The 14,782-nt window shown below is 46.5% G+C and overlaps 2 protein-coding genes across 2 annotated transcripts; one reads left to right on the plus strand and one right to left on the minus strand.

The window, feature by feature from the left end:
- Nucleotides 1-3,494: 3,494 nt before the first annotated feature.
- Nucleotides 3,495-5,149, plus strand: LOC125525388 (predicted GPI-anchored protein 33). The gene is made up of 2 exons (XM_048690392.1): nucleotides 3,495-3,880; nucleotides 3,991-5,149. Exons 1-2 carry the CDS (start codon nucleotides 3,633-3,635, stop codon nucleotides 4,325-4,327), a joined length of 585 nt encoding a protein of 194 aa, XP_048546349.1. The 5' UTR covers nucleotides 3,495-3,632; the 3' UTR covers nucleotides 4,328-5,149.
- A 4,500-nt stretch (nucleotides 5,150-9,649) lies between these two features.
- LOC125521698 (photosystem II stability/assembly factor HCF136, chloroplastic) lies at nucleotides 9,650-12,279 on the minus strand. The gene is made up of 8 exons (XM_048686754.1): nucleotides 11,906-12,279; nucleotides 11,556-11,791; nucleotides 11,281-11,411; nucleotides 10,903-11,035; nucleotides 10,675-10,797; nucleotides 10,469-10,543; nucleotides 10,101-10,216; nucleotides 9,650-9,978 (listed from the first exon to the last, which is right to left on the minus strand). Exons 1-8 carry the CDS (start codon nucleotides 12,192-12,194, stop codon nucleotides 9,912-9,914), a joined length of 1,170 nt encoding a protein of 389 aa, XP_048542711.1. The 5' UTR covers nucleotides 12,195-12,279; the 3' UTR covers nucleotides 9,650-9,911.
- Between the last annotated feature and the right edge of the window lie 2,503 nt (nucleotides 12,280-14,782).

Below are 14,782 nucleotides of genomic sequence, written 5' to 3' on the forward strand. Positions count from 1 at the left end.
ATTTTGCATCTATACAAGGCCACTAACAGTAATCGAGGCAAAATTTAATTATGTTTTCTCGTGCTAGCAACTTGTTTAATACTTGCATGCATGTAGTCATAATGGCATTGTGCTATTTCCTTCTCATTTCTTCTTTGAATGCATGCGAGCGTATTAATAATCCTGATTAACGAGAAAAAAAGTTGGCTTGCAAAGCAGTTATTAAATTTTACCTTGGTACCTGTAATTTGAGTTTGTGGCCTTGTATAAGGAAATGGAGGGAGTACAAATCAAGACGGACATCCTATGTTTTCGTATCTATCAGATTGCATGTCTAGATTGTTTAGTACTTCTATTGGCCCGATTATCATGTCTGTTGTGTTCATCATCCTCTATCATGTCTAGTATGGTTCAAATCCAAATTAAGTACATTGAGGTCCATGCTTGGCGGCTTCAAGATGATGAAGACATTTTTTTGAAGGAGGAAGACCCCCGGCCTCTGCATCTAGACGATGCATGTAGCCACTTTATTAATCATGCAGAAAAGACCTTACAAAGTAATACAACAGTAAGGCTGAAGCCACTGTCTAGGCAACATCTGTCGCTAATCCTATCCAGTTGATGAAGGGATGCTGATAGTCTAGGCCTAATACCAAACAGACCTCGCAACCAAACCTAACATATAAGACCGGGGGCCCCAACCAGGACGCCTGCCGGGTATGGGGCACCCACCAGTCCGACGCACACTAAGAGGCCGCCGCCGCCACCTGCCATCAATCCATCTTCAGAGTTGTATTGCTGCATCTACCTTGCCCGGTCTAGCTGCCGTCGACGCCACCATGACGCCAGACAGCATCACCCTCCTGCGCGAGTCCATCATCGCACATCAGACGCCTAATCTCCAGGGCGCCATGCCATCGAGATCTGTCACCGTCAATGTGCATGATGAAGCACCGCTCCACCAAAGACGTCGTCCACTGGTCCCTCAAGCCCGTGTACACCTCCAAGAATGATGCCCCCAAGGGGGAAATGACACAAGCGCGCCGCCGTCTTCCGATCTATTGATCTAGGGTTTCCCTCGGAGGTAGCAGATAGTGGTCTAGAACTTCTCCACGGCGATGCCTTCAAGAAGGGAACAACACCGCAGCGTGCCGCAACCGCCGGCTTTGGCATCTAGCAAGAGCAGGTTTTCACACAGATCTGTTCGAAGAACTCCATCCAGCTTCTTGTGCACGGATCGCCACCTTCTCTGTCGGAGACTAGACCAAAAGGATCCATCCCCCGCCGCCAGATCCATGCAGCCAGCACTGGGAGTTGACAACCAGTCTCCCTAGACCGGAGCTAGCACGAACCGGAGCAGATCGAGTCGGAGACGATGATACCCCTGGAGCTCCGGCAGACCAGTGAAGAGCCGTCGGCACCACTGCGTCCAGATCGCCGGGCCGCCACCACCCCCGTGCCGTCCGGTAGTCACCAGATCCGGGACGGGCCAGAACCAGTCGGACCAACGGGCGCGCCGCCACCCAGCCATGGGGTCACCCCCCGGCCGCCGGCGCCCCCTATGCAGCCGGCCGATTCCCACCGGCACCACCACAGGCGCGGCCGTTGGGACGCCGCGCCGCCGTGAGCCGAATTGGGGGCAGCACCTCCGCGGATCTGGGCTCCCGCGCCACCCGTGGATCCGGGGGAGAGGGAGACATATTCACGAGTTATGATGAAGACATATTCACGAGTTATGAGATTGTTTGAATTTTGTCGAATATTCGTTAGAGTTGTGCTATAGCTAGACTTGTAGTTAGCGGTAGGTAAGGTGTTTGAATCGAATACGTGTGACCAAGGTCTAACAAATAAAGGCACCACGGGGTCACCAGAATAGTCTAGACGAAACTGGCAGTCTAGACATGGATCACATGAGGGAAGGTGCGGGGGATTTGGCATTGATGGCCTGACCGGTTGTGGTGATTGGTTAGAGATGTTGTTTAATTGCCTTAGTGGAATTTTTCGTCTCAATTTAGTACCTTTTTTTGGAAAAGGAGGATTACCCCCCGCCTCTGCATCCAAAGATGCATAGCTATGGAGGAGCGCTCGTAACCAGGCTTGGTGAGTAGGTGCGCATCTTCTTTGTTTGAATTATTTGGAAGTGCCACGACCTGAAGATTTAACACAAAAAAATGAGAGGACTCCTCGGTTCTTATTCCTAGTTGTGCAGATAACCTTCTGCTATGGGCAAGCATATGCCACAAGCCGTTCACTCATTTCTCTACTTTTCTGTCTGATCTCTCGTTCTGTTCCTTAGTGACCTGTAATTGTTTTCTGTAAGCTGTAATTGTTCTTGGTTCTGTACTTTGTCTTCTTAGATCTCTTCCCCTTGTAATTATCTTATCTCCATGTTGTACAATAGCTCGTTTTGTTTTGGAATGATAAAAAATGGTCGTAGTTGGTCAAAGAAAGAATTTGCTTAAAATCACATACGTGTATGATTATGGTGTGATTGCAAGATATCTTAAGCTGATTTATTTTAACTCAGTGCTGGGGCAAGCCTTGTATGAATGGGCCTGACTGCAAATTAACAAACAAGACAAGGACATGATCCTTGTCTATTAGCAGTCTGCTACCTAAACTTTACCACGCTAGTTCTAACGTACTTAGTAGTATAAGGAGGAGGAGGAGATATGAAGACCAACGCGGCGACGACTACGACCACTGACCCAACCGCATCCATCCGTCAATAAGAATGCATTGGATATACATATATACTACCCAAAACAGAAGAGACTGACCGGCAACGGCCACCAACCATTCTCCCCGGTGTAAGCGCGTCTTCAGGCTATGCTGCCGTGCTTCAGGTTTCCTCAACCCAGCCAGAGCAAAGCAAACACTGTATAAACCTCACCTCACATCACTTTGACAAATAAGAGAAAGAAGAATACCACGTCATGGTAAGGCATTGTCCCACGAAGATGAATTCTATGATGGCGAAGCTGGGGTTGTCAAAGACACATCAAGCAGTGTTTGGGATCCAGCAAGGGTCATTTTGGAACTCTGATTTTGTTTTTTTGGCACGACTTCCACCAATACGATTCCGTGATGAAATTTTGCATGCACAACAAACATTTGTGAAAGTATGTCACCAAAAAAATTCAGAATGTTTTGAATTTTATTTTTTTTTTGTTTTTACTGTTCACACCGGTAGCATTTGCTCCTGAGTGTAGGAAGGTACTTTGGGCTATTTATTTCATTCTTAGCCGTTTCCTACCTAAACTTACCTAACGTGTATCCTAATGTATGAGAAATGAAGACGAACGCGGTGACGACCATGGCCTTTGACTTGACCCAATCGCATCCATCCGTCAGTAGTAATATATGTGTATCGTGTATACTGGACATATTCAAGGAAACATAAGGGACAAACTGGCTTTCGTTGTGAGTGTGAACAGACGTAAGTTTGAGCGAAATAAGCAAGGACACCAAAAGAGATGACATCCCTCTGTCTCTGTTATATATATCGTTGCCACAGCGCTTCCTCAACCCCAACCAACACAAAGCAAATACCTCACCCAGCTCACACCAGCTCAGCTCAGCTCAGCTCACCAGGCAGAAGAGGAAGGGAAGGAGGAGAACGACGGCGAAGAAGAAGAGAAGCAGATCACGCCATGCCAAGACAGTTTCTTGGTAAGAAGGTGAGGTCACAGGAGGCTCCACCCGCATCCTCAACTACGCCAACAAGGGCGGCCACGGCGGCAGCCTCAAGAACGACAACAACGGCGGCTCCACCATCGACTGTAATAACATCAACTGGTGCAGTGGCGGCCTCAAGCCATGGACGGTCGAGGACGCCGACACACGGTGACTGTTCCACAGGAATGACGACAGCGGCGGCTCCGTCTGAGGCTTCTATAACGTCAACTGACGCAATGGCGGACTCAAGCCATGTTCAGTCGAGGATGCCCACGCCAAATGTTTGTTCCTCGAGCATTACATCAATGGTGGTTCCGTCCATGGATTCAAGAGCCTCACTAACGCAACGACTGCCTCAAGCCATATGAGGTCGATGGCGCCGACACGAGGTGAGGGGTCCTCAAGACTGACATCAACGGTAACTCCATCCGATGCCTCAGTAAAGTCAACTGGCGCAACAACTGCCTCAAGCCATATGCGGTCGATGGCGCCAACACCAGGTGAGGGGTCCTCAAGAATGACATCAACGGTAACTCCATCCGCTGCCTCAGTAAAGTCAACTGGCGCAACGACTGCCTCAAGCCATATGCGGTCGATGGCGCCGACACCAGGTGAGGGAGATTGCAACCAGTGTAGTAACTCCATCCACAACGATTGCAACCAGTTGTAACAAACGTCATAGTACTTACCACCTATAGATATTTCTATTTTTACAATGGAGCATGGATATAATTTGGAAAGGACGGGAGTACACTTTTGAGGGGAGACATGCATTTGTGACTGGTATTGATCTCTCTGGTAATTCTCTATCTGGTGAGATCCCTTCAGGGCTGACAAGTCTCAGAGGCATGTGGTTACTAAATATTTCAAGAAATAATCTGTCTGGTAGTATCCCCAAGGATATTGGCAATCTAAATTTATTAGAATCCCTTGACCTCTCTTGGAACAAACTATCAGGTCATATTCCTCCTAGTGTCTCAAACCTGATGTCCCTCTCCGCTCTCAATCTATCCAACAACCTTTTGTCTGGAGACATACCTACAGGCAGTCAGCTCCAAACACTTGAGGACCCATCGATCTACGACAATAACCTTGGACTTTGTGGCCCTCCATTGAGCATTTCATGCACAAATAATTCGAGTAGTACAACACCAGTTGAGGGCGACCATGAACATGAAACAGTGTGGTTGTACTAATCGGTGATTGCTGGAACTGTCTTCGGTTTCTGGGTATGGTTTGGAGCATTGTTCTTTTGCAAGATCTGGCGGTTTGCATTCTTCAATCACATCGATGCCATGCAGCGGGTTGTTGTACACAAGATGAAGCGTACCTGACTGTCTTTAGGACACTTATCTGCTTATATAAGATACATCTCTTTGTTTTCTTTCACCAATAATCTGCAAGTATATGTGCTTGTAGTGTGATAGATTGGCTTGTACGTAGTTGTATGATGAGACCAATGTCCAACAGAATTGTATTAGTTTTTATTCTCTGAATTTGTGAGCTTTCCTAGTACCATTCCATATGATTTTTGCGCTCAATCTAGTAAATTTTTGTGTTTTTCTTTATCTTCCCCTGTTTTTTGAATCTTGTGAACCAAAAAAAGCCCCTTAAGCACAAAGTACTACTATATGAAAAATGTCAAGATCGGCTTTCTGAATATCTCAATGGCAAAAAAAATGAACTCTAATAAAAAATATATGTCGATAAGAAAAAATACCTCTTGGAAAAATGTGCATCGTGTACCCTCGATGTGCAGCAGGTAAGCCCTGAACTAGGCGGTCACTCCAAGAAGCGACGCAATGCAAGCACCTGTTGAGGAGAGGGAGATTGTGGACTCCATTTTAGCTTTGATTCCAATGTTTCCCCTCTTTAGACATATAGAAATCGTCGTTTCCTCTTAATAGAGATCATATTTAATTTATTTGTGTTGGTCCGCCAGGTTAATTGCTAATGGTATTTTTAGTCATGAGTTAGAAAAATTTGAACAGTTAAATGTTTTAATTGGGTCAGGTCGTGAGGTGGTTAGTCTTATCTGTATGTTTAGTGGTTAGTCCTCTCTGCATGTTTAGTGGAGTTTAACAAACAGAGAAAATGTTTGCTCTTTTATAAGTAGGTACAGATGTAAAGATCGTTGAGTTCTTTATCCAATTATATACCAATATCACCATTGTAATTATTATTATTTTCCATACCATAAATACTTGACTATAGAACACAACACGCTCTCGGTCGCTTCATTGATGAGGCTAAGTGATGTATTCTAACTTTAAAGATCAATCAAAACAAATTTTTGATTAAAATGTATTTGAGATTAATATTTTTATACTAAATTTTAATACTTTTTAAACTCATTTTTATCATGCTGTAGTATTAAAGCATATAACTTTTTATTTTTAACTACGATATTAGTCATATAATGATGGTGTCAAATATTAATTGTAATGCACTTTCTTATGCAATTGTAATTTATATCACTAAAGTCCTTCTGCTAAATTTAAATTGTGTGAAAAAAAACTTTTTAAATTGATTTTTGACAACTGCATTAATTATAGAGTGTAGAATATTTATGTGTGTCTTTATGTGTTTGTGTATATTTAGCATCATCAAAAATAATGATAGAGATCTCTAGTTTGTTGTCTAACTAATGTCTTGATAGTGATTCTAGTATATTGTTGGTAAGCATAGATATAGAAACTTCTAAAGTATAAATTTGACCATTAAAAATACGACTTGTAAGTTGGGTTCGGTAATAAACTAACATGTACATGTTCTGTAATTTGTATTGAAATAACATTGCTTATACCAATTCCTGATGATAGATAAACATACTATCGACTTTACATCTGCATACATATGATGATATGCTCATTTGGTATGCATTTGGTTTCATCTGATTTATAAAAGTGGTCTTGAGAGTGTATGCATTAAAATGTTCTACACGAAACTAAACATGGAAAACCACTTAACATAGATTTTAGTGGAACATGCAAGTTACTCGTCGAAGAGAGATTAACAGGCTAAATGAACTATGGTTTCTTCCTACGTGGTACACATTATAGGCCTGTGTGTAGACTTTATCCGATCTAAGGATATAACCCCGAGCTTTCTTCTAATCATGCCAAGGTGCCTCTCCTCTACTGTATTATTCTTCAAAACCATTGTGCAACGACACAGGACGATGACAACAACGTCTCCAGGGGCAATTTATCGGGACAGGGGGGTCAAGATTATACAAGCCCTTCATGGAGATATTGCTATTTGGCGCTTAAGGCGCTATATAGTAGCCAATTGGTACACACGCACATCTCTCCCCACGCTACTTCCGAAATGGGTCAGCCCTTGTAGGCTTCATTGCAATGGTTTTGGGAACTTACTGAAATGTTCCTTGCAGTTTATTATGGTAGGCTATCTCTTTTTTTTTCATCTGCTTTTTTGGTGGTTATGTTCTGGCTGTTTTCCTCATTTTCTGTCATCTCCATGTACATTATTTTAAAAAAATGTGAGAAACTTAAATTTGTAACTTTTCAAAAATTGTGATTTTTAAATTTGTGAAAATTCTTAGACTTGTGATCATTTTTAGTAATTTGTTCAACATTTTTCTAAAATTCACAAATATTTTCAAAATTCAGCAAAAAAATTCAAATTTATGAATATTTTTTTCTAGAATTATCAAACATTGTTTAAACTCATGAACTATTCTGAAAAAATGGATTTTTTGTATTCTGTATTTTTTTGTTAAATCTATCAAAAAACCAATAGTCTGATTTTTTTAAACCAGCGGTTGTTGGTTTTTAAGAGAAACAAGAAAGAAAACAAGCGACCGTAAATGAGCGAGGGGTGAACTGGGCCTGCCCAAATTGTTCAAACCCTAATTTATCGTGCATAGGGGCAATGAAAGAGCAAAGCAACAATAACCCCTCAAAAGAAAGTAAAGCAACAATAGGCAAAACGAAGACAATGGTACACCTGCGCGGCCACGTTTGACCCCCAAGTTTGCATCTCTTTTTTTTTTTTGAGAGTGAATGCCATCATGGCGCACTTTATTTCAAGTTGAATAACGAAAAGACATTCACCCCCAAGTTTGCTGTTGGTAAACCATGGTGGACAGTTTGTTCGATCTGCCCCGTATGTACGGTTGGTTTTCTGAACTCTGTAACAGCTGCGGTGCAGGTTTTGAAACTCTGCAGCAGCCACGCGTGTCTGCAGGGTCAGATTTTGTGTTTGTTGGCTCGATCTGAACTGAATCAAAACCATTGCAGGGCCGCTGCTGACGAAGAACAAAAAGGAAATGCCAGAAGTTTTTCCATGCCGCCATCACAAAACTTTGGCAAAATTACAACTTCCTGCATTTTCCTGCGTTGTAAGATGGAAAGAAAAGGAAAAAAAACAATCAAGTAACCTCTCGGTGCTGAATAAATTGATGGCTCATTTTGATATAAGATCAGTTCGCCAAATGGACTGTTGTGCAGCGGATTGTTGTGCACAAGATGAAGCGTACCAGACTATATTTATGACACTTATCTGCTTTCCACTATATAAGCTGCAGCTCTTTGTTTTCTTACACCAATAATCTGCAATTATATGTGCTTGTAGTGCGCTAGATTGCCTTGTATGTAGTTGTATGATGTGACCAATGTCCAACAGAATTGTATTAGCTTTTATTCTCTGAATCAAGTAAATTTTTGTGTTTTTCTTCATGTTCCCGGTTCGAGATGAGGGTGTCAAATCAACTCAACTAAACAGAATATTTTGTAGACGAATATTACAGAAACAACCTGACAGTCTGTCTCCTCTGTAAAGAAAAGATCAACCTTGACAGCTGTGATCAACCTTGACAGTCTGACTCCTCTCGCACGACGCACTCCACCACGCGGTACTCGCCGCTGCCGCTGCCGGTGAGGCACGCGACCGGCGCCTTGGATGGAGGCGTCTTCGTCGGCAACCTGGCGCCGCCCTTGTTCTTCCCGTCCGACTCGTCACCGAACATGACCACAGCAGATCAAACACCGCCGCCGCGCCAAGGATCAAACACCCGAAGTTCTGATGTCAATTATCGTTGCCGATTAGCCGATCGAGCGAAGAATGCACACAACGGATGCGAGAGAGGAAAAGCCTTTTTGCCGCAGCTAACAACGCCACGTTTTCTGTTTCATTCCTTTTCCCTTATTCCTGGTACAACCGAAAGCCTAGCTAACAAACCCCGGCCAGCCCGTCGTGATCCGGATTGATCGCGCCATCCCACGACCTCCTTCACACAGACGTGCCACGCTGACCGGGTTTACAGAAAACCAACAAAGGGAAAAAACGGGATCGTGCGGAGGGCACGTCCCAGCTACGTGCAGGCTGCATGTGTCCATCACATCAGTGCATGCGTACACAAGTTTAAAACAGAAAAATGACACTAGTGGTCTGACGGAGAGCTTTATTCATCTGTCTATGTCACATCCAGATGTGAGATATTATCTCACATCTAGATGTGAAATAGCAAACCCGAACCGAATAAAGCGAACAAGCCAGTTAACCAAGTTAACAGGGGGGGCAACTACAGTGTCATTTGACGGCTCCTGTTCCCATCCCATCAATGTGATCGTCACTATGAGGAGCAAGGATTGAGGTTGCAGAAAATCATGCCTGTCCAACCAAGTTGCCTCTTCCATTTCCCTCTCAACTCAGCTCACATGGATGGCATGACAGACGGAGCTTGCAGCAGCAGAGCACAACTAGTATTGTGCCGGTACATAGACTAAAACTCAGTCCAGAGCAGCTTTCATCCTGCGGGTTTTGGCAGGCCGTCGAGAAGAGAGGAATCTGGCAATGCTCGGCTGCCAACATTCAGGGAGCTGCCCTTACTGCAATCCGCCGTCTCCTCTGAGAACGCGGGGCGTGGAGCCTTTTTCGGTTAACAGGAGATATTTATATCCAGACCACAGCCTGTTTTCGGGTTTTGCACTAGAAAGTACGTACTGGCAGTCTTGATGTACACAGTTAATTTGCAGTTCACAAAATTCATAGCATATCAGCATCAGATAAACTAATGTATGTGCTCACTGCTCACGTACTACTGTACTGTATGCCTTTGAATGTTTGAAACAACCGTCGGTCAAATAACAGTAATAGACAGGTAAGATTTACACTCTCTTGCAGAAGTAAGAACGTCGGGACAATCAGCAGCCTTTCACATGTGCGTCTATATATGGATCATTCTTACATACAAAAAGGGTTTAGATAGCCATGGTTTTTATTTTTCCATTTCAGCCAACATATCGGAGCAAGACGCCGTCGTTTCCTAGCACGAAACCTTGGTTGTCTCCAATGAACCTGCAGCATCCAAACACACCCATTGTAAATTTTGGCAGATTTTCAGACATGAAACAGACTCAGACCCTGAACAGGTAAAATAATGATATCTCCTGCGGAATTCAGGTGATCCGGGTGCTTACTTTACGGAGTAGAGGTTGCCGGGGATGTTATCTGCGGCCCTGTCGCGAACCCAGGTCTTGCCGCCGTTGGTTGTTTTCAGCAGGACGCCACTCCCACCGGCAGCCCATGCCTCATCCTTTAAAATGGAACCAAAGATCAGCTAGTTGTTCAATCTTACTCCCTCCATTCCTAAATATAAGTCCTTTTAGAGATTCCACTATAGAGACTACATTCAGATGTATATAGACGCCTTTTAGAGTATAGGTTCACTCATTTTGTTCTGTATGTAGTCTAAGTTAAATCTCTAAAAGGGCTTATATTTAGGGATGGAGGGAGTACTTTGTAGTATCATGTAAACAGAGTACAGTTTGTTTTCAATTAGTGTTACCTTTGAGCGGTAGCCCACGTCCAGAATTCCAAACCCGCGACTTTGCACCGATGCTTCCTCAAAGTCCTCAACTATCTGGAAATGGAACCAAATTATAGGATGTTGATGAGAGCTGAGAGGCAGAATTAGAACTGCATTATGCATTATGCTGCATTTGCCCATTCTGCTAGCTAAGCTGATCAAATCCAAAAAGAACTAGCACTCACCCCTGTTCCTTTACTGAGGAAGAGTCCACCGCCGCGGACGAGGAGCCAGAGCCCACCATCTGCTCTCCATCCCATGTTCTGTATCCGCCGCGCCACAGCCCTGTTGTGCGGTTGCCAATATAGCTGCAATTGCAGGTGTAAATAGATACTTCAGAGTTCAGAACAAAACCCTGGGCAGACAATTCACCCAAATCGACAATGCAGAGTAGTAGCTTAATATCATCGAACCTGCCCAGGCTCCCAAGTCAAGAAGAAGTTCCCGCGGCTGGAGACAGCGACGTAGCTGCCGTCAGGCGAGCGGTTCACCGTGTTGAAAGTGCCGGTGTAGTAACTCGCACCGCTAATGCCGCTTGAAACTGTTCTGCACCACAGAGAAAAACGGCGGAGCAAACCATGTTATGCCTTGATGATCACCTAGCCACACACCGCAGGAATTAGCACCAACCGAAATGCAACATAATGTTCAGCCAGACAATAATTTCCCTATCATTTTCATCAGAGTAACGTGGTCTGTGCACAACTAGGTACTGAATATTAAGACATTGTAAGCAAACATAACCACTGCACCTGAACCTTAACATTGTGTGGCAAGTTTTGTTCCCCTACCTGTTGAGAGTGGCCGACACGGTCTCCTGCACGGCGGCCTTCCAGTTGTAGCCGCGGTTGGAGGTCACGTAGATGGCCCCCTCGTCGGTCACCATCTCCGCGCTCTGCTCCCCGGTAGCCTGGATGTAAACCTGCCACATAATCAACCGTCAGTCAAATCCCTACCTCTGTTCCCTCAATTTAGTTAGTACTCCTATATGCAATTGCAGTGCAAAAAAGAGTGTTACAATTCTGAAGATACAGTCAAGAGGGGAATGAATTCATCAGTCAGTTACCATGTCCCCTGGGAGCTGGGCGCTGAGCGGGATCCTCTCCCAGCTGTCGCCGGCGTCCTTGGTGTGCAGCAGGATGGCCGGCTTGCCGACGATCCACCCCTCCTTGCCGCTGAAGCTGACGGAGTTGAACCTGTAGTTGAAGTCCTCGTCCTCCGCCGACGGGATGGAGCGCGGGAACCAGGTGCGCCCGCCGTCCTTGGTCTCCAGGATCGTCTGCCTCGTTCCCAGGAGGAACCCTACGACACAACAGAGAATTGTTAGTGGTCGGCAATGGTGTTTCTTTTGCCACTCAATCGACGGACTGAACTTAACTGAACATCAATGGTCTTTGCTGAAGAATTTTATCTTACCGTGGGAGGGGTCGTCGGGGACGAAGGCGATGTCGAGGAGCACGACGCCGGGGTCGATGGGGAGCCCGACGCGCTCCCACTCGGACAGGTCCTCGGCGCGCGCCGCGGGGAGCCGGGGCAGCAGCAGCGGCGCGGCGGCGGCGGCGACGGCCGCGGTGGCGGTGTCGGCAATGAGGCCGCGGCGAGACGTGGTGGTGGAGGAGTCGGCCTGGCAGGCGCGGGGGACGAGGAGGCGTCCCCGGCGGCGGGTGGGGAGGAGGAGGTGGAGCGCGGCGGTGGCGGTGGCCATGGCGGGAACGGGGCGCTGCGGTGCTGCTGTCTGTGGCTGCGCCTTCCGCGCGCCTCCTGCCCCCTTATCCAACTTCTCTTCACCACGAGCTGCTGCATGCGTCTACGTGGCCAAACCATATGCTTTCTCAGTTATGTTATTTATTTATCCTCTGTCTAGATGTCACGTACCTTTGATTCATAAGAGCATCTTCAACAGCCCCGCTAAAAGAAAAAAAAAACAACTTTTAACGCACTCAGGCCGGTTTGGCGCGCTCCAGCAGGCGCGGGGAAAAGAAGTGCGCGTGCGTGAAAAAACGGCCCGGCGCGCGGCGTCAGGCGCGCTTTATAAAAACAGCGCGCACGAGCCCGCCAACCGCCACTCCATCGCCTCCTTCTTCCCTGCCGCGCCCTTCTTTCTCGCCTCCTTCTTCCCGCCGCCGACATGCCGCCGCGCGCCCGGAGCAGCTCTGGCTACCGTGGTGTCCGCGCCCGCCCCTCCGGCGTGTATTATGCAGAGATCCGCTCCGGTAATATATGTCTCGGTCTTGGGACGTTCGAGACCGTCCACGAGGCCTCCCGCGCGCACGACGTGGCGGCATGGCGCCTCAACCGGACACGTTCACATATGAATTTCTCGGACGCGCCAGCAGGTACAGGGCCTCGTGCCTCCGCCGTGACTCATCATCGACGAGGACCGCCACATCCAGTGTAGGTGGGAGCGTCGCCTGCTCATCGTCGAGGCGGACAAGTACGCCATGGCGGAGTGGTGCCAGCGCTTCCCGGAGGATGTCGCCGCCGAGAATGACTTCTGGGCGCACAGGAGGGCGCTGCGAGCCGCGGATCGGGTGGATAGGCGTGCGCGGAAGGCACTGGTGATAGCGTAGTGCGAATTGGGATCTGCGACGACCTTTGACGACAATGATCCTCGGTGGGATGACCCCTTTCTGTCGTCGGACTACACCGAGGAGGAGGAGGACAACAACGAGGAGTAGTTTGTATCGTATGGACTAATATATTTGCGTCGTAGTATCGTTTTTATCTATTTTTATTTTTACCGTATGGACTAGTTTGTGGTGTTGTGTTTGAACTATGCTATTTGAATTTTATCTATATGTTGCCATATTGTTTGTATGTATTGCATCGTAGTACCGGTTGCTCGCGCGTGCTGTTTTTTGAAGCACCTGCTGGAGTTGCTCGCGTGCGCCATATTTTGCCGTGACCGCTGGAGCCAGCGCTTTGCTGCGTGCAAAAGAAAAGCTATTTCAGCGCTGTAAAAATTATTTAGCGCGCCACGCACTGCATGCCTGTTGGAGATGCTCTAAGATAGAAATATCAAAGGAATAGAAAACGTATAGGAAATGAAACATCATTTGAGATTCACAACATAAGATATTTTGACATGGAATCAATGCTAATATTTATTTTTCTTTAACATGTTGACAATATGAACCAAGTATATATAGGAATATGAATTCATTACAATAAACCAAATGGCTCTAAAGAAATAACTCTATAGATATCTTATCCTATGGAGTTCCTACAACTCCTCCAAACCTAAAGAGGCCTGACATGTAAGGGCATCTTCAGCCGTTGGCCCCCCAGGACGCATAAAAATCGCCCCCTGGGGGCGAGCCGGCGATACAGTCGGCGCTGGGGGCGGTTTTGCGCCCAGTCGTCGCCTCCAGCTCGCCCCCAGGCGCCGAAATTGGCCCACTTTGCAGCCCAATTTCGGCGAATAAACGGCCCATATGGGCGAGAATAGGCCCATATTCGGCGTGGTTTCGCCGTGTCTCGGCATTCAATTATCAACACAATTATTTCTTATCACATATTTCATCACAGAAAAATCAAATACTTCAACAAAATACTACAGCAACAAATAGTTCAATACAAATTATATAGTTCAACAAATAAAAACTCGTATTTCATCACGCGGCGTCCCCCTTGAGCCTCCATAGGTGCTCAATCAGATCTTTCTGCAGTTGATGATGCACCTGTGGGTCTCGGATCTCCTGACGCATACTGAGATAGGCAGTCCAAGTTGCCGGTAGCTGGTGATCAACTTCGGCTAGAGGACCCTGCCTGTAGTATGGTTCAGTGTCAAACACTGGGTCTTCTTGCTCGCTCTCGATGATCATGTTGTGCAAGATGACACAACAAGTCATGATCTCCCACATTTGATCTTTCGACCAGGTCTGAGCGGGGTACCGAACAACAGCGAATCGAGATTGGAGCACACCAAATGCCCGCTCGACATCCTTCCTGCAAGCCTCCTGAAGCTTCGCAAACCAGGCGTTCTTGCCTCCTGCCACAGGGTTTGAGATCGTCTTCACAAATGTCGACCATCTCGGATAGATGCCGTCAGCTAGATAGTACCCCTTGTTGTATTTGTGCCCATTGATCTCGAAGTTCACCAGAGGAGAATGGCCCTCAACGAGCTTGGCAAAAACAAGAGAGCATTGCAGCACGTTGATGTCATTGTGAGTTCCTGGCATACCAAAGAAGGAGTGCCAAATCCAGAGGTCCTGTGTGGCTACCGCCTCAAGCACCACACTGCAACCGCCTTTGGCGCCTTTGTACATCCCCTGCCAACCAAATGGGCAGTTC

This window comes from Triticum urartu, chromosome 7, assembly GCF_003073215.2.
Source record: "Triticum urartu cultivar G1812 chromosome 7, Tu2.1, whole genome shotgun sequence".
Classification (NCBI taxonomy): Eukaryota; Viridiplantae; Streptophyta; class Magnoliopsida; order Poales; family Poaceae; genus Triticum; species Triticum urartu.